Below are 17827 nucleotides of genomic sequence, written 5' to 3'. Positions count from 1 at the left end.
CTACTTCAGAGAACTGTTGTGAGGATTAAATAATAATTTATATACCACTCTGGTATATGGTAAACATTCAATAATGGTGGAATGAATAAATTATTATATAAGGCCTTATTATCCCTGACATAAAGGAAAGGCATTTCTAGTATAAAATTCTACTATGGAATTGTGGGGTATGATGGGAAAGTAGAGGGAGCTCCTGGGCTGCTTAGCCGTAAGCAAGATTCTGGTAAGCCTAGATTCTGCTGAAGGAATTATTTGCTGAACATAGTGGTTAGGAGTGTAGGCATGAAACCGGACCACCTGGATTCAAATCTTAGCTCTACTTCTTACCAGCTATGTGGTCCTGGGCAAAATACCTAACTTCCTACGTCTCACTTCACCCAACCATAAAATGGGAATATTATTACCTACTTTGTGAGGATTAAATTAGCTAATACATAAAGCACCCATAACAGTGCCTGGTATATAGTAATCACTCCAAGTGTTAGTCTCCATCCTTCTTGTTCTAAGGCTGAGGGGGAGACTCCAGGCACTAAGAGGTAAGTCTGTCATCACAGCAAAGAAAAAGCCACAGAAACTCTACAATGGATGGCCAAGAAGTCCCAGAGGTAGGTCTCATATCTGGAAGGGTAAAACCCAGAGGACATCAGGCAGGAGCTATAAGAACATGTGAATCAGGCACAACTGTGGACACAAAAGCAACAAAAACAGAGTGAAGATTCCCAAACAAACCAAGAGGTGCTCCCGGGCCAGGGAAAGTGGGCCACAACAGTTGGCACCCTGTGGTGGTGGCTCAGGAGGCACACTACTAAGCTGCCCCACACAGGGTGAAGTGACCGCCAGCACCCAGCAGAGTGGGTGGGATGGTAATCGATACCTTCTCACAAGCAATCATGTTTCTTCAAACTGGGCAGCCTAGAGATGGATGCCAAGCCCTTTTGGCCAACCTGGACCTCGATGCCAGGGGCAGCACCAGTGATTTACTTTATACCATCTCAGTCCCTAGGGCAGGGCTTTTATCTTTGGTGCCATGGAAAGAGCTAATGGGAGTGTATATTTTTATAGACAAGCTCCACAGCTCTCCTTATATCCTTAATCCAAAAGAACGTAAATAACCACCATTCTAGGAAGTTCTAATTGCAAACGCTTAAATATGAGAGGGCTCACCACTTTTTTCTCATTTTCCATCAGATCATAATAAGCTCCTCCACTAAACTATAATCTCTCTTAAGAACAAAAACTACAAAATCTAGCCGTGTGTTTCATTCACTATTGTACTCCCGGGCCTAGCAAAAACAAAAATGTTTTTAAAAACAAATAACTAATGAATTGGCCTAATTAATTAATTGGTGCTTCCAGGCTCCTTTCTCCTGCTGCCCTTTCTTCTGACTTAAAATATTTCAGAATTTCATATCCATAAACAGCTAGGTGTGGGAGTTCCCCAAATTTCTGAAGCTCAGAGTGACAAGTCCATAGTCTAACAACACACTTATCTTGAGCAGAGAAATCAGACTTTCCTCCTAGTTCCTTCCACTGATCACCATTGCTATAATAAATTATAAAAACAGTGATTGGCTGCCTCTACCCTGCTCAAAGCCAACAACACAATTACAGGCAGATACCCATGTGCACATAGGTAAGCCACACAGGCAAACACATCAGCTTAGGTTAGTCCTGCGAATATAGTGGTTTAAGAACTACATTTGACGACAACCGGAAGGATGACCAGAGCCATCCCCAAAAACTGGAGACAAGGAATATTGCAGACACTGCCCACGCTCTGTCTGACAGGCAGCACTGACACTCGGCAGCATGATGAGGCACACGTGCCACCCCCAGCCAACTCCTCACCCGCCTGGGGACTGCTTGGGGCAGCCTATAGTGGGAGCTCAGGGGCCTCTAGATTGAATCACTGTTCTATTTTTGGAGCAGCCTATACTCCCCTCTGCCTCTGGCTTACAAAGCCAGAGAAGGCAGGATGCCTACTCAAAGAGGAAAAGAAAACATGCTCTTGACTCTTTCACCGCCAAAATGTGGCCAAGGCTCTGAGGGTCGTCTTCTCATGCAAACATCCGTGTTCTATAAAGCCTGAGCTAAATGAAAACCCCAAACTCTACTCTGTAGTAGAAGGCACAAAACTCAGTTTCCACGCGTCATCCTATTTTGACCCAGTTGTGCAGCCCATGTTCTAGTTGACCTACACAACAAATTCTCCACCTTTGATGGGAAGAGCTCATTCGGGCCTGTTCCCAACAGAGGGCTGAAGGGCTGAAGATGTGACTTGTGGAGCGTGGGTGGCATTATGGAAATCAGAAACCAGGAACGGAAGTTGCCTGGCAAGAGACTACAGTCATGAGGCTGGGAGGAAGGCAGGACTCAGGAGTCCCCAGGTGCCCGGAATTGCCTCTCAAATCCCAAGAACGCTCTGGACACAAAGTCGTTCGTGACCCTTCCAGGCCAAGACTTTCTCATTCGGACTCCTCAAAATTAGAGCCGTATGGGACTTCGGAGCACATCCAATTCAAATCTTTCTTTTTAAGGATTATGAAACTGAGGCCCAAGGTCACACCGTTTGAGAGTGGCAAGGGACGGACCTGAACCTAGCTCCACGGACTTCAGTCCAAGACTCTTCCTTGTAAATCCCACAGGATTCTAAGCACCGTTCCCTTCCGGGTTTTTCTACACCTGTGACCCCACCTTCACCTACCCAACCATTCCAGCCTTCAATTCCCACCCTATTAGCCCAACTCCACAAAGCTTAGTGCCCGCCCCAAGCAAGCTCACTGCAGAGGGGATTCCTCCACGTGCTTCCCTCCAAACCTCCCACCCACCCAATTCCTCCTTTCAGTTCCATCCCGAGTTACTACGGGACCCCGCCCCGCCTCCAAAATTGCACCCTCCTTCCTCGCCCGCACCTCACCCCGACACCCGGGCCCCGCCTGCCCGGGAGGCCCCGCCCCTCGCCGTCTCCCCACTTCCCTCGGCGGCTGCTCTCACGCCCTGGCCCCTCTCACCGGTAAAGCCGCTTAGTGTGGAGGACTTTTGCTTCGGGCTCGCTGCTCTCCCCTGTGGGGGGGCCTTGGCTCATGGTGCCCGGGTCCGGGGGCAGCTCCCGGTCACAGGCCCCCGCCACCCACCACTACCACCACCACTGCCGTCTCCGGCCGTAGCCGCAGCCGCCGCCGCCACCGGCCCTGCTCGGCCGCCATCGCTGTGAGGCGGCTGCCCGCGACAGCTCCTCCTCCGCCTGCCAAATCTCGCGATGGCAGCCGCACAGTTGCGGACCACTGGCCTGCTGCTACCAAATCTCGCGAAACTCGTTTTCCCTCCCGGGAAGTTGCCAGAACTAACTCTGGGCAGCATGGCGTCTTTCCGGCTTCTCCAAACCCTTGCGAAAAACTTTATTGGCAAAGCTATCAGAGAACGGACAGTGTACCCAGTGAGGCGGCCAAAGCTTAACTGGATCAGGGCAGGTGAGCTTACGGCTAGGAGGGTGACTGCTTTGTCCTACAATGGTCATTTAGTCCATCCTTCTGCCCCTTTCCCGCCTCCCCGTTTGAGCCAAGCCTCTTTCAGATTACTGGTTAGAGTGACTCCAGCTTTCCCTTTCCCCCCATAATTTAAACAAACAAAAAGTGCATGTGAAAGTTTCCTTGGAAAGGGCCGAGCATCACGTAGGAGTAAAGCCCCGGAAGAAATGACTTGTACAAGCGTCTCGGACCTTCAGCTCTCCTAAAGATTTCCAGCTTGCATATCTATCTCTTAGCAGCCAGTAACATTTATTGAACTGCCGTCTTCCAGTCACAGTGCAGGATTCTAGACACACAGAGGTGAGCAAGCTAGACACTATCCCTGCCCTCACAAAGCTCAAATGACTTTAGGGATAAGGACTCATAGAAATGAGAAGCTAGTCCCTCACGTTTCTATCTCCTGATCCTCACATTGGAAATCAGGGCAGGTGGGCTCACAGCTAGGAGCGTGACGGCTTTGTCTTGTTTTAGCTTAAAACCTAAGTTAAAAAGCAAGGGTGGTTTGTTTTGTTGTTGTTGTTGTTGTTTTTGCCTGTGTATGAATTGTAATGAGAACATAAATTGCCCTTCTACCGCTATGCTCCTGGCTCCAACCACCCACCTTCTTTCTGTTCCTGAAACAGCCTAAGTCTTTCCCATCCATTGGTCTTTCACTTAATGTTCCTCTGCCTGTAACACTCATATTCCTGATTTCCCATCAGGTTTCAGCTCAAATATTACCTTACCAACGAGGTCTTTCCTATTAAAATTGTCTAATTGATTTAGTTGCTAGGCTTCTTCATTATCTGTTACTCCAATAGAACATAAGCTTCTCAAGGGCAGAGACCTCGGCTGCCATCTTGTTCTCTTCTGTGTCTGCCTAGAACAGTTCCTAGCTAATAATTGGTGTCCAGTAAATATTTACTGAATGAATAAGTGTACAAATTCCATTTCTGGGTATCCCAGCCTACTCCGAGCACCCTTTGTTGCACAAATCCACTTTTTTCCCTCTGCTTTCCTGAGCTGGGAGCTCTTACACATTCCAGGTGCCTAAAATGTGAACTTACCCCTTTGCCCAGCTGCATCCCAACTTTCAGAAAGGATGACATCCTCCTGTAATGCTTTTTTTTGTCGGCAGATTCAGCAGGGCGGGGCCTGCCCCTTTAATCTGGGCCCCACCTGCTCTGGTCAGACAGGTTTTGAGACACAGGTAAAGGGAGGGAGACAGAGAGAAATACTTGCAGAGCCAGCAGGTAGCTGGGCAGCTCCTTCCCGGACGGACGGATGGATGGACGCTGGGGACCCTCCACTCCATATGGAAAGTAAGAGGATGTCATGGGTCTAAACTGCAAGGTTTGGAGGGCCCTTGAGATGAAGGAAGGGAATCAGTCCCATCCAGAAGCAATGAGATGGAGGGCAGCAGGGAGGAGAGAAAGACAGGAGAGAAGGCATAGAAAACAACCATGATCAGACCTAAATATCGGAATAACAGACCCAGGCCCTGCAGAGATGGATGAGGTGGGCTAGTGAAGAGTCTGGGAACTGACCAAGTACCAATGAAGGAAGAGGGTGCCTGGAGCTGCCAGCTCTTTGGGTCAGATTAGTTGGCAAATCACTGGTCTCACTTGGAATGCAGGAGGGTTCCAAGCAGGGATGTGTAGGGAGAAGGGGAGATGGGACAGTGGAGGGGAAGCTTCTCTGTCTACAGCAAGATCATCGGTGGGAAAGAAACTTGGCAAAGTTCTAGACACCTCTTCTGCCTCGTATTCCTGCATTAGAGTGGCCATGACTCCAGGGGTTTTGGTGGAGGGGCATAGAAGGCGTGGGTGGAGGCTGACTGAGGCCACAGCTGCCAGGGCCTGTGTCCTTTGACTCACCCTCTCCTGTTGGATGGCATTTGATGTCGAAAGGGTGCCTCCATTTCAGCTGCTCACTTCCTTCCCTCCTCCCTCTGTTTCAGTGTCTTCCTCTGTACCACGTTCTCCCTAAGGCTCCAGAAGGGGCCAAAACCCATGAAGCCAGTTGCCCTGGAGAGTATGAGTTCTGTCAACCTGTCCTAATAACAAGAAGACAGGAGTTTCTGACAGAGCTTTCCTCTGCTCCCTGCAGGATGACATGATCTTGTGGTAGATCCCAGAACTGAGGCCCCAGAATGACAGAACAGGAGACCCTGGCCCTGCTGGAATTGAAGAGGTCTGATTCCCCAGAGAAGAGCTCACCCCAGGCCTTGGTTCCCAATGGCCGGCAGCCAGAAGGGGAAGGTGAGGCCGAATCCCTGGGAGCTGAGTCCCTCAGAGTGGGGTCTTCAGCTGGATCTCCCACAGCCATAGAGGGGGCTGAGGATGGTCTAGACAGCACAGTAAGCGAGGCTGCCACCTTGCCCTGGGGGACTGGCCCTCAGCCCAGTGCTCCGTTCCCGGATCCCCCTGGCTGGCGGGACATTGAACCAGAGCCCCATGATTCAGAACCACTTACCAAGCTAGAAGAGCTGCCCAAAGACAATGCCAACCTGCTGCCTGAGAAAGCGGCCCGTGCCTTCGTGCCTATTGACCTACAGTGCATTGAGCGGCAGCCCCAAGAAGACCTTATCGTGCGCTGTGAGGCAGGCAAGGGCGAGTGCCGAACCTTCATGCCCCCCCGGGCCACTCACCCCGACCCCACTGAGTGCAAGTGGGCTGAGGCAGTGGTGAGGCCACCTAGCTGTTCCTGTGGGGGCTGCGGGAGCTGTGGAGACCGTGAGTGGCTAAGGGCTGTGGCCTCCGTGGGAGCCGCACTCATCCTCTTCCCTTGCCTACTATACGGGGCATATGCCTTCCTGCCGTTTGATGTCCCACGGCTGCCCACCATGAGTTCCCGCCTGATCTACACACTGCGCTGCGGGGTCTTTGCCACCTTCCCCATTGTGCTGGGTGAGCTTGTGAGAAGAAAGGGGGCATCGGGAAGTGGACTTGAGGAGGGCAGGGCCTGCCTGGCGTGGGGAGCAGGAGGGTTTCCCTTCACTTGGCCTGGGCCCCTCAGGGTCTCCCACCCCCTGCCAGTCTGCATGCCCATCTCCTCCCAGGACCACCTCCACCCCACCGTGTAGAGCCCATGCACTGCCCACAGTGAACCTGCCCCCAGCTTACTGCCTCTTGCACCCTTCCCCTGCCTTTTCTGACCCTACCCTGTGTTTCCTAACTCCACCCAGGGATCCTGGTGTACGGGCTGAGTCTGTTATGCTTTTCTGCCCTTCGGCCCTTTGGGGAGCCACGGCGGGAGGTGGAGATCCACCGGCGATATGTGGCCCAGTCGGTCCAGCTCTTTATCCTCTACTTCTTCAACCTGGCTGTGCTTTCCACTTACCTGCCCCAGGATACCCTCAAACTGCTTCCTCTGCTCACTGGTCTCTTTGCCATCTCCCGGTAAGTTGGGGCAGGGGGTGGGGCATGGGAGAAGGGATGGTGCTAGAGAACCTAGGCATCTGAATGTCTGGAGAGCCAGGGTCAGGAGCTTTCCAGATTCTACACTGGCCCAAATGTGTGCCCTGGGGAGATAAGTCCACCTTCTCTCTTGTACCTTACCTCAGCTGGTCAGCAGATGGAAGCCGATTTCAGAGACACATATAACCATGTGGAACAAGAAGGCTTTCAGGTGTCATCTAGATCAATGCACCCATTGCAGCCACTCCAGTGGCAATCTGGTCAAGTAGCTGTGTTGGTCTCTAGTTGAACACCCCCTGTGACCAAATGTACAACTTAAAAATAGATATATTTTTTCAAAATAGAGACAAGCCTGGGTGCAGTGGCTCATGCCTGTAATCTCAGCACTTTGAGAGGCTGAGGTGGCAGATCACTTGAGGTCAGGAGTTCGAGAGCAGCCTGGCCAACATGGTGAAACCCTGTCTCTACTAAAAATACAAAAATTAGCTGGGCATGGTGGTGCACACCTGTAGTCCCAGCTACTCAGGAGGCTGAGGCAGGAGAATCGCTTGAGTCCAGGAGGCGGAGATTGCAATGACACAAGATCGTGCCTGGACGACAGAGCTAGACATCATCTCAAAAAAATAAATAGCCAGGTGTAGTGGCTCATGCCTGTAATCCCAGCACTTTGGGAGGCTGAGGTGGGTGGATGACAAGGTCAGGAGCTCGAGACCAGCTTGGCCAATAAGGTGAAACCCCAGCTCTACTAAAAATAAAAAAAATTTGCTGGGTGTGGTGGTGGGCATCTGTAATCCCAGCTATTCAGGAGGCTCAGGCAGGAGAATCGCTTGAACCTGGGAGGCGGAGGTTGCAGTGAGCCAAGATTGCACCATTGCACTCCAGCCTGGGTCACAGAGTGAGACTCCGTCTCAAACAAATAAAGAAATAATTAATTAAAATAAAATAAAAAATAGAGATGAGGTCTCACTATGTTGCCCAGGCTGGTCTCAAATTCCCAGCCTCAAGCAGTCCTCCTGCCTCAACCTCCCAGTGTGCTGATTACAGGCATATGCTACTGCTTCCAGCCTCAGTTCTTCATATAAACCAGTCTTTTTCCATTTTTAAAGGTCCTAATTGTTAGACAGTTCTTTATACTACACTAAACATTTTTGCCCAGATTCTGACCTCCAGAATTGCCTAGGACAAATTTAGATATTTGACAAGACCTCTCAATCCCCGCACTCTAACACCCTGTCCCCCTAGTGTCTACTTTGCAAAATGGCCGTGGTTTCTTCATTGTCCTGGGAAGAAACTTCTGCCTGTCAAGGTCGGGGGGCCTGGTTGAAGGTACTGTCCTTCTCTTCCTATTTGTCAATGAGGGGAGGGCCCTGGTGAGGGTACTATCTTTTTCTTCATACAAACCAAGGACGTGTGAGCTCTCCTCGCAGCCTTCTTACTCTCCTTCTTTTTTTTTTTTTGAGACAGTATTTCACTCTTGTTGCCCAGGCTGGAGAGTACAATGGCACAATTTCAGCTCACTGCAATCTCCACCTACTGGGTTCAAGTGATTCTCCTGCCTCAGCCTCCCGAGTAGCTGGGATTACAGGCGCCCACCACCAGGCCCAGCTAATTTTTTGTATTTTTAGTAGAGACGCGGTTTCACCATATTGGCCAGGCAGTTCTTGAACCCCTAACCTCAGGTGATCTGCCTGCCTCAGCCTGTCAAAGTGCTGCGATTACAGGCGTGAGCCACTGCGCCTGGCCTTTACTCTCCTTTCATTCAGACTTTGCCATCACCTAAAATCCTTAGGGGTACTTTGGGAGGCCGAGGCGGGCGGATCATGAGGTCAGGAGATCGAGACCATCCTGGCTAACACAGTGAAACCCCCTCTCTACTAAAAATACAAAAAAATTAGCCAGGCGCGGTGGTGGGCGCCTGTAGTCCCAGCTACTCGGGAGGCTGAGGCAGGAGAATGGCGTGAACCCAAGAGCCGAGATAGCGCCACTGCAGTCTGGCCTGGGCGAAAGAGTGAGACTCTGTCTCAAAAAAAAAAAAAAAAAAAAAATCCTTAGGGGTATTTTCACATGAACTACTGTTAATCTAGAGGGCACCTTTGAATTTCTTAACCCAAATGCAGGTCTTTTCTTTCCATTTTCCCTAATACATACGCTCTTGTTCCTTTTTTTTTTTTTTTTTTGAGATGGTGTCTTACTCTGTTACCCAGGCTGGAGTGCAGTGGCGCAATCTTGGCTCACTACAACCTCTGTCTCCCGGGCTCAAGCAGTTTTCCTGCCTCAGCCCCCCGAGTAGCTGAGATTACAGGTGTGAGCCACCATGCCCAGCTAATTTTTTTTGTATTTTTAGTACAGACAGGGTTTCACCATGTTGGCCAGGCTGGTCTCAAACTCCTGACCTCAGATAATCCACCCACCTTGGCCACCCAAAGTGCTGAGATTACAGGCGTGAGCCACCACACCTGGCCTGCTCTTGTTACTTTTGATACAGGATTCCAGGTAGCTTGCTAAAATAAAATATTCTTCCTATTGAGCTAAAATTAGTCTTCCTGTCACTTCTGGTTGTGGTCCAGCAGTCAGTTGTCCCACCAGCCTCCTGACCATCATGCAGCCTTGCATTTTCTCCCAGTAGGTTTTCCCAAAATAAATATGTTCCTGCTCATGTAACTCAGCCTCCCATCTCAAACTCTTGGGGAATACTGGTCTCAGAAGTTGGCTTAAGCAGTAAAAATCATCAGGGAGCTAAAGGAAGAGTCAGTGATCGTCTGGTCCAGACTTCCCATTTTACAAAGGGAAAATCACAACAGATTAGGGGAAAAGAGTTAGTTGCTCAGGTCAGTCGGCAATAGTGGCAGGACTAGAATCCAGGTCCTTTCCCTCTCTTATCCAGGGTCCTTTCTTCTTTACCATGGACAAGTTCATTAAGCAGTTTGTGCCTCAGTTTCATCATCTGTAAAATGAGGTTGTTATGAGGATTAAATGAGTTAATTCATGTAGAGTGCTTAAAACAATCTGGTACTTGGGGCCGGGCATGGTGGCTCACACCTGTAATCCCAGCACTTTGGGAGGCCAAGGCAGATGGATCATGAGGTCAGGAGATCGAGACCATCCTGGCTAACACGGTAAAACCCCATCTCTAATAAAAATACAAAAAATTAGCCGGGTGTGGTGGCGGGTGCCTGTAATCCCAGCACTTTGGGAGACCAAGGCGGGCAGATCACCAGGTCAGGAGATCGAGACCATCCTGGCTAACATGGTGAAACTGCGTCTCTACTAAAAATAAAAATAAAAAATTAGCTGGGCATGGTGGCGGGTGCCTGTAGTCCCAGCTACTCGGGAGGCTGAGGCAGGAGAATGGCATGAACCTGGGAGGCGGAGCTTGCAGTGAGCCGAGATGGGGCCACTGCACTCCAGCCTGGGTGACAGAGCGAGACTCTGTCTCAAAAAATAAAACAACAAGAACAAAAAAAAAAAAATCTGGTACTTGGTAAGGGTTCATTATGCTATGCTGTTTCCTAGTGCAGAAGAGAAGCAGCAGTTACTTTTCCCTCCCTTTCACGGGTAAAAAAGAATAGAGGCACATGAATTATGTAATAAGTGATCCTTCATATATTAAGAGGAAGTTGCTCTCCCCTCCCTCCATTGAGGGGTGAGTATTGAACAAATCTTCCACGAAATCTGTGGCTGACCCATCCTCTGGGCTTCAAGCCCTCCTGGAGGTGGCTTCTTTGCTCTCCTCTTTACCTCTGCCCCTCACATTGGCAGAAGGGAAGGTAATAAACAGGTTTGGGTTCAAATCATGGCTTTGCTACTTCCCAGATGTGTGATCTTGGACCAGTCTTACTTAACCCCTTGGAATCTTAATTTCTTCATCTGCAAAAGGATAAATACAATGGAACACACTGCAGCTATAAAAGAATGAGAAAACCATTTTTATATTGATATAAAATGATCTCCAGGATATATTAAATGGGGGAAAAATAAACATGCAGAGAACAGTCTATATAGTATGCTGCCATACTTCAGAAAAGGGAAAAATAACTTTTTGCTCATATATGCACTTTTTAAAAAATCACTCAATGTACTATCACACTGGCTCTTCTTCCTTCTTCCTTTTCCCCCCTTCTTCCTCCTTTCTTTCTTTCTTCTTCTTTCTTCTTTTCTTCTTCTTTTTCCAAGAAAAGCACACTGGTCTTTAAGAAAAAAAAAAAAAGAAAAAAAATCTGCTGGGCATGGTGGCTCACACCTGTAATCTCAGCACTTTGGGAGGTCGAGGCAGGAGAATTGCTTGAAGCCAGGAGTTCGAGACCCTCATCTCTACAAACATAATTTTAAAAATCAGCTGGGCATGGCGGCACATACCTGTAGTCCCTGCTACTTGGGAGGCTGTGGTGGGAGGACTGCCTGAGCCCAGGAGTTGGGGGCTGCCACTGCACTCCAGCCTAGCTGACAGAGACCCCATCTCTAACAACAACAACAACAAAAATAGGCCAGGCGCGGTGGCTCATGCCTGTAATCCCAGCGCTTTGGGAGGCCAAGGCAGGCGGATCATCAGGTCAGGAGATTGAGACCATCTTGGGTGAAACCCCATCTCTACTAAAAATATAAAAAATTAGCCAGGCGTGGTGGTGGGCACCTGTAGTCCCAGCTACTCGGGAGGCGGAGGTTGCAGTGAGCTGAGATCGCACCACTGCACTCCAGCCTGGGTGACAGAGCGAGCCTCCGTCTCAAAAAAAAAAAAAATAATAATAATAACAAATAAATAAAAAATCACTCAGTGCACAAGAAACCATAATATTGATGTCTGGGATGGGGGTGGGGGAGAATAGGGTGGGAATCGGTAAAGGGAGGAAGATATTTTACTATACTCATTGAATTTGCTCAAACATTTTAAAGTTTGTACAGCCAGGTGTGGTAGCTCGCATCTGTAATCCCAGCTACTCAGGAGTCTGAGGTGAGAGAATCACTCAAGGACAGAAGTTTGAGCCCAGACTGGCAACATAGCAAGACCATGTCTCTAAAAAAATAAAAATAAATCGAAAAGTAAATAAAAGAGGGAAAGGAATAACATACTCAACTTCATAAAGATGTGGGGAAGTCAAAATCAATACTTATAGTAATTAGCCCTGTGCCTAATACATGTTAAATGCATAAACTTTGGCTGTATTTGGAAGTATCAGCCATACCCACCAACTGCATCTGCCTCCCCTATCTACTCCCCCAACCGTTAGCCTATTGCCAATCGGCTGACACCCTTCCCTCGAAAGTAGCCTGACCTTTTTCTTGCCCCCATAGGCTGATCTACTGGCTGACCTTCGCCGTGGGCCGCTCCTTCCGAGGCTTCGGCTATGGCCTGACGTTTCTGCCGCTGCTGTCGATGCTGATGTGGAACCTCTACTACATGTTCGTGGTAGAGCCGGAGCGCATGCTCACTGCCACCGAGAGCCGCCTGGACTATCCGGACCACGCCCGCTCGGCCTCCGACTACAGGCCCCGCCCCTGGGGCTGAGCCGCTCCGCCCTCGCCCTCGGAGTAGGGGGTAGCGGCGTGGGTCTGACACATCTTTGAACCTTGTGGCCAGGCCTGGACTTCGCCCCCAGGCCTAGGACCGCGGTGGGTGGAACCCTGCTACTGCCCCAACAGGGACTCCAATCAATCAGAGTTCTCCCCTTGCCGGAGCTGTCCTTCACCTTTGGGGCCCGACACAGTCATAAGGGATGGACTTAGTTTTCTTGAGGGAAAAAGGTGGAGAGCCGTGTTTCTTAAGGATGCTGACGGCATGGGGCCAGGACCAGGGGAGAGGCACAGCTCCTTCCTGAGCAGCCTCCCACCACTGCCACAAGGCTCCCTAATGCTGGTCTCTGCTCCACTCCCCAGATTCCCATGAGGCAAGAGGCAGAGCCACAGCCAAAGCCCTGACCACTTCTGTGCCAGTTGTCTAAGCAGAGCGCCTCAGGGACGCTGGAAATGCCTTAAGGATAGAGGCTGGGCATCACATCAAATGGGACTGTGGTGTTTGGTGAAAACCATCCTGGGGATCTGGATTCAGGACCCTCCATGACTGGCCTATTTACTATTTACAGTTGGCCAGTCCAGAGCTGCTGCTCTTTTACCTATTTAGGCCCCTGTAACTTCCCACCTTTAAACTGCCCAGAAGGCATGCCTCTCCCATGGGAAGAGGGGAGCAGACAGGGAAATCTGCCTCCCAAGAGGGGTGTGTATGTGTTTGTGCCCACACGTGGTGGCTGGGGAGTGCCTGGATGGTGCGGTGGTTGATGTTAACCTAGTGTGAGTGTGTGTGTTTAACAATAAATTACTACCAGTCTTTGCTGGCTCTTTCTTCCTGTTTGTCCCCCACTCTCGAATGTCCCTTCCCTGTTTAATTCAGATAACGATAGAAACCTCCCAGCTCTACCTGGTGGAGCGGGGCTGGCAGGTTCCTTGGTTCCACAGCAAGGAAATGGAGCCTCAAACAGGAACTTGCCTTCCAAGCCCATCTTTCAGCCCTAGTATTCCCTGGAACCAGCCCAAGCCCAGCCCAACAACACACATCAAGAGACTGGAGCCCTGTGAAAAAAAAATATCTATTTTCTTGCCTTCCAGGGCAGCCAACCAGTCAGAATGCCTCTCATTTAGGCCTGCAAGTCCCATCCAAGGGAAATGTGTGGAGATGCAAGAAGGCAACACCAAGGGGACCTTATCAATAGCCCTGTCCCCCGCCTGCCTCCAAAGTCCCCCCCACAAGGTATGAAGGAAGCCCCACCTGGGGGTCTCCAGGAGGTTGAGGCTGGCCTCTGAGGTTCCTCAGAAAAGCAAGACGGGGGAGTGAAGGGGCCGGCTGGAACTTGATGCTCCAACCTCCAGAGTTCTGAGGCACAGCAAGACAGGTCCAGTAACGTCCTTCCCTCCAGAGAGCGGGCCTTAATTTATGGACTGGTACTCTGAGTACTTCTTGTGGTGCAGCAGCAGAACCAAGCCGCCCCCTAGCAGCATGAGCCCTGGGGCACCCAGGGCCACTGCCATGATGCCCAGGACTAGTGGGGACAAGCCGTCCACTGGAGGGAAGCCCACACCCAGGAGCATTGACCTAGAGCAAGCAGAGAGAGAGAGGTAAGTGGGCTTAGGAGGAAAGGCTGGGAGGCTCAGCCTTTGTCCACTTCAACTCCCCAAGTCCCCAGCCCAAGCCCTTGCTCTCACCAGCTGAGGTAGTGTTGGTCCCAGTAGCCAGGGCCTGTGGAAGCCCCGAACGTCAGATTGAAGGCACAGAAGTTATTCTGGGACCCAAAGAAGGCTCGGACAATGGGTGACTGGGGAAGAGAGTATGCCAAGGCAGGATGAAGAGGGGAAGCTTGGCAGGGCAGGGCTGATTCTCGGCCCCCCGGCTTCTGGGAGTAAGCCACTGGTCGCCACTCTGCGAAGCCTGATGGGAGGGAGCCCCACAGCAGCTGGTCCAACTGGGAAGAAAGGCAAACAAGGGAGGGTAAAGAGGACCAACCTGTGCCCAACCCTCTTTTCCCTGCCTCTCCCAGCCTTATTCTGTGACTAGCAGCAGGAGTCCTGAGTCCTAGGCAGGGCCTCAATCCTTCCTCTGTAAAAACGGGGAGTTCGACTGGGTGAAGACTGAGTTGTTTCCCAAGCCTCCAAGTCTGGACTCAGCCCTTCTCTTGGCCCCCAGGCCCCTTGCAGATCTCCATTTGCCAGTGTAAGTCATATTGCACTTCCTGTCTGTCTCCACTGAGGGCGGAGACTGGGTCAGATTCATTAGCACAGTGCCTAGCTCTTAAACGACCCAAAGAAAGTGTTGCTAAATGGCAAATGGTTGAATGAGTTTTAGGTCCCAATGGTGTCCCACCTACATTCCTCACCCATCTGCCTCTCTTCAGGAAGCCTGACCTGGAAGACGGCCGGTGCATATTCATCGTCGATGGAGTGCTGCTCCTGCATTGAGGGGCAGTCAGGGCCCTGGCCCAGTGTGGCTACCTCCAGCCCAAACAGGGAACGGTTTCCCCGGGGAGAGGCTCCAACCAGGGCCACCTCTAGCTGACAGCTGTCTGCTGTGTGCAGGAGGCGAGGGGGTTGGGCTGGTCGGCTGGACCTGGAAAAGGCCTGGACCTAGGAAGGAAGAAGCATGGGAGGTGTGGGAAATAGCTGGATGCCTGTGCTTAAGGGCCACCTCCATCATTAAATCCCACCCTCACAAATCAGCCTTTTTGAGCTCTTTCTGATTTCCCATGCCTTACCCTGAAGGTCAGGCTGCCATTGGCAAAAGTCCTGGTAGGGTCGTTCATGGGGTGGCCTTGAAATGTGGCACTCAGGGTGGCAGGATCCAGTGAAGCAGTGATGTTGTTCCAAGAGAAATCGGCCAAGGAATATGGAGGATATGGTCTTCCCGGAGGCTTTGCTGCCGTATCGGACACGTTGGTGCTGTCAAACTCAAGCAGCTGGAGGGTGGGGGTGGGGTGGAACTGGGCTTGCCTCCGTTTTTCTCCCGAGACCACACCTCCCACTCACCTCCTACCAAGGCTTTCATATCTGAGTCTGCTTCACCCACCCCCAGTCTTTAGTTCCACCCTCTAATTGGGATGAACTCTCTCCTCTGCACTCTTCTCCTTGGTTCTCTCCCAACCTCCTCACCCTGGTAAAAACAAGGGCAGAAGAAAACTCAATGCTGTCCTTCGGGAGCACCATCAGGCCCCCATCGGGCTCAGGGGATAGCAGGCGGCTCCAGTTGACGCTCAGGGTGCTGTGGGGGGTGTTGGTGGCCACCAGCACCACTGCCAGAGGCCCCAGGCTGCTCCACACATAGTGCAGTGTGGAATTGGTGCCCACTGCCCGGATATGAAGCAGGTTCTGCAGGGGGCCCAGCCAGTTAGGGATGATCTCCAGAGACACCTGGAACATGGAGTAGTGGAGGGTTGAGGGAACAGGATCAAGGAGAGACACAGGCAAAACAGAAGCTTGAGGGGAGGGGAGCTTGGAAAGTGCTGGAGAAAGGATGGGATCTTGGGGACTAGACAAGAGGAATGTGTGCAGGAGCTGAGGGAACCCTGGGGTAAGGGGCAGGATGAAAAGGGGTAGGGTAGAGGGTACAGCCAGGACTCCCCTGACCCTGGTGGGCAGGTCAGGGCACAGGGCTGGGAAGAGAAAACATTCAACACTTGCCTGGACCTGGGTCACCCAGGGCTGAGTCGGGGTGACCCCTCACATTCACCCTCACATTCGCCCTACTCCACAATCCCGTCCCGTGACCCATGACCATCTCCCACACCCTCCAGGTTGAAGAACCCTCCTCTTGGCAGCCACCCTCCACCCCTAGCCCCTGGATGCCTGGTTCCAGCCACCCTGCAAGGGTAGCATTTCCTGAAACTTCTATCGCTGTAGCCCCAGGGCCCTCACCTGGCGGGTCTTCTCCCCCAGCAGGCCAAATGGGGCTGCAAACAGAAGTAGAGTCCAAAGGAGCAGGGGGCTGGGGGCACAGTGCCCCCAACCCCAGCCACGCTCCACAGAGCCGCACATACGGCCGCAATTCGGCCGACGGAGGAGGTGCCAGAGGGTCACATGACTCGGGTTCAGCTGATCTCTTTCAAGGGCGGAGCCGCCAAACCAGTTTTTGCTTTTTTTAAAAAATTTCCTTTCGTCAGCACCATTTAATGTATTAAAGAAAAGCTTTTTTTTTTTTTTTTTTTTTTTTTTGAGATGGAGTCTCGCTCTGTCACCCAGGCTGGAGTGCAGTGGCGCGATCTCGGCTTACTGCCAGCTCTGCCTCCCAGGCTCATGCCATTCTGCCTCAGCCTCTCTGAGTGGCTGGGACTACAGGTGCCCGCCACCACACCCGGCTAATTTTTTGTATTTTTAGTAGAGACGGGGTTTCACCGTGGTCTCGATCTCCTGACCTCGTGATCCGCCCGCCTCGGCCTCCCAAAGTGCTGGGATTACAAGCGTGAGCCACCGCGCCTGGCCAACAGCTTTGTATTCTATCTTAAAACAGGAAACGTCACAGTCTCTTACAAGTAATACAATTTAATATGGTCACAAGATTTTAAGTGAAAAAATACATTATTCATATGCTACAAGTTTTCAGTCTTCCTTGGACAATGCCAAAAACACAGTATTCGAACGGCATGTTTTAAGAGGAACGTGAAATCTCATTTTGACACAAAGACAGGTTAAAGAAAATAAACCCAACAGGGAAACACTCCAGGACCAGTACGTTGCCTTAAGTCCCCGACCCTGTCCCATTGTGGAACTCATACACCTGCTTTCTACTCCAGCACATGAAACTCTGCGGTTCTTCTTCCCTGTGAACTATGAAACTCTCTGGGGTTCTTCTTCCCTGTGGAACAATGTGGTTCTTCTTCCCTGCCTAACATTTCAACAAAAATTGTAAATATTTAGAGATGTGTCACTAAATGACAACAGCATACTTCAAAAAAAGCCAACTTATGTGTTAAATGTTGAAAGAAAAGGCCGGGTGCGGTGGCTCACACCTGTAATCCCAGCACCTTGGGAGGCTGAGGCAGGTGGATCACGAGGTCAGGAGTTCAAGACAAGCCTGGCCAAGATGGTGAAAGCCCGTCTCTACTAAAAATACAAAAAATTCACTGGGCGCTGTGGCAGGCCCCTGTAATCCCAGTGGCAGGCGCCTGTAACCCCAGCTACTCGGGAGGCTGAGGCAGGAGAATCACTTGAATCCGGGTGGTAGAGGTTGCAGTGAGCCAAGATTGTGCCACTGCACTCCAGCCTGGGCGACAAGAGTGAAACTCTGTCTCAAAAAAAAGAAAAAAAAAAAAAGAAAGAAAGAGAAATGTTTAAAGAAGGGGCTAGGCCGGGCACAGTGGCTCACGCCTGTAATCCCAACATTCTGAGAGGCCGAGGTGAGTGGGTCACTTAAGGTCAGGAGTTAGAGAC

At 51.0% G+C, this 17827-nt stretch overlaps 3 protein-coding genes across 5 annotated transcripts in view; 1 reads left to right on the top strand and 2 right to left on the bottom strand.

Annotated features, from left to right (window-relative positions):
* SMG5 (SMG5 nonsense mediated mRNA decay factor) overlaps positions 1 to 3295 on the bottom strand; it is a 33778-nt gene extending 30483 nt beyond the window's left edge. For both annotated transcript variants that reach the window (XR_004032635.1, XM_003259448.4), the window contains exon 1: positions 3012 to 3295. Coding sequence is in view for 1 of the 2 variants with exons in the window: in XM_003259448.4 (XP_003259496.1) it covers positions 3012 to 3085 (74 nt within the window). In the remaining variant the exon portion in view is untranslated. The remainder of the gene's footprint in view (positions 1 to 3011) is intronic.
* A 21-nt stretch (positions 3296 to 3316) lies between these two features.
* TMEM79 (transmembrane protein 79) lies at positions 3317 to 13244 on the top strand. The gene is made up of 4 exons (XM_003259458.3): positions 3317 to 3470; positions 5616 to 6415; positions 6694 to 6907; positions 12215 to 13244. Exons 2-4 carry the CDS (start codon positions 5659 to 5661, stop codon positions 12426 to 12428), a joined length of 1185 nt encoding a protein of 394 aa, XP_003259506.1. The 5' UTR covers positions 3317 to 3470; positions 5616 to 5658; the 3' UTR covers positions 12429 to 13244.
* Positions 11202 to 16473, bottom strand: GLMP (glycosylated lysosomal membrane protein). Of its 2 annotated transcripts, XR_004032634.1 has the most exons (7): positions 16316 to 16473; positions 15554 to 15811; positions 15160 to 15360; positions 14813 to 15031; positions 14117 to 14373; positions 13683 to 14006; positions 11202 to 11236 (listed from the first exon to the last, which is right to left on the bottom strand). XR_004032634.1 is itself a non-coding variant. In XM_030824216.1 (6 exons), exons 1-6 carry the CDS (start codon positions 16433 to 16435, stop codon positions 13841 to 13843), a joined length of 1221 nt encoding a protein of 406 aa, XP_030680076.1. In that variant the 5' UTR covers positions 16436 to 16473; the 3' UTR covers positions 13485 to 13840. The 2 variants fall into 2 exon arrangements, 1 of the variants encoding a protein (XP_030680076.1); XM_030824216.1 differs by lacking the exon at positions 11202 to 11236 and having other exon boundaries at positions 13485 to 14006.
* Positions 16474 to 17827: the final 1354 nt, after the last annotated feature.

Source organism: Nomascus leucogenys, chromosome 12, assembly GCF_006542625.1.
Source record: "Nomascus leucogenys isolate Asia chromosome 12, Asia_NLE_v1, whole genome shotgun sequence".
Lineage (NCBI taxonomy): Eukaryota > Metazoa > Chordata > Mammalia > Primates > Hylobatidae > Nomascus > Nomascus leucogenys.
Note: the sequence above shows the minus strand (reverse complement) of the source record. Positions and strands in the feature narration are given on the sequence as shown.

Excerpts from the sequence above, each read along its gene's own strand:
- TMEM79 (XM_003259458.3), top strand. The coding sequence starts at position 5,659 with ATGACAGAACAGGAGACCCTGGCCCTGCTGGAATTGAAGAGGTCTGAT. Across the intron at positions 6,416-6,693 it reads CACCTTCCCCATTGTGCTGG|GGATCCTGGTGTACGGGCTG; the intron begins GTGAGCTTGTGA and ends AACTCCACCCAG. Across the intron at positions 6,908-12,214 it reads GGTCTCTTTGCCATCTCCCG|GCTGATCTACTGGCTGACCT; the intron begins GTAAGTTGGGGC and ends TTGCCCCCATAG.
- GLMP (XM_030824216.1), bottom strand. The coding sequence starts at position 16,435 with ATGTGCGGCTCTGTGGAGCGTGGCTGGGGTTGGGGGCACTGTGCCCCC. Across the intron at positions 15,812-16,315 it reads TGGGGGAGAAGACCCGCCAG|GTGTCTCTGGAGATCATCCC; the intron begins GTGAGGGCCCTG and ends TCCATGTTCCAG. Across the intron at positions 14,374-14,812 it reads ATGCACCGGCCGTCTTCCAG|TTGGACCAGCTGCTGTGGGG; the intron begins GTCAGGCTTCCT and ends CTTTCTTCCCAG.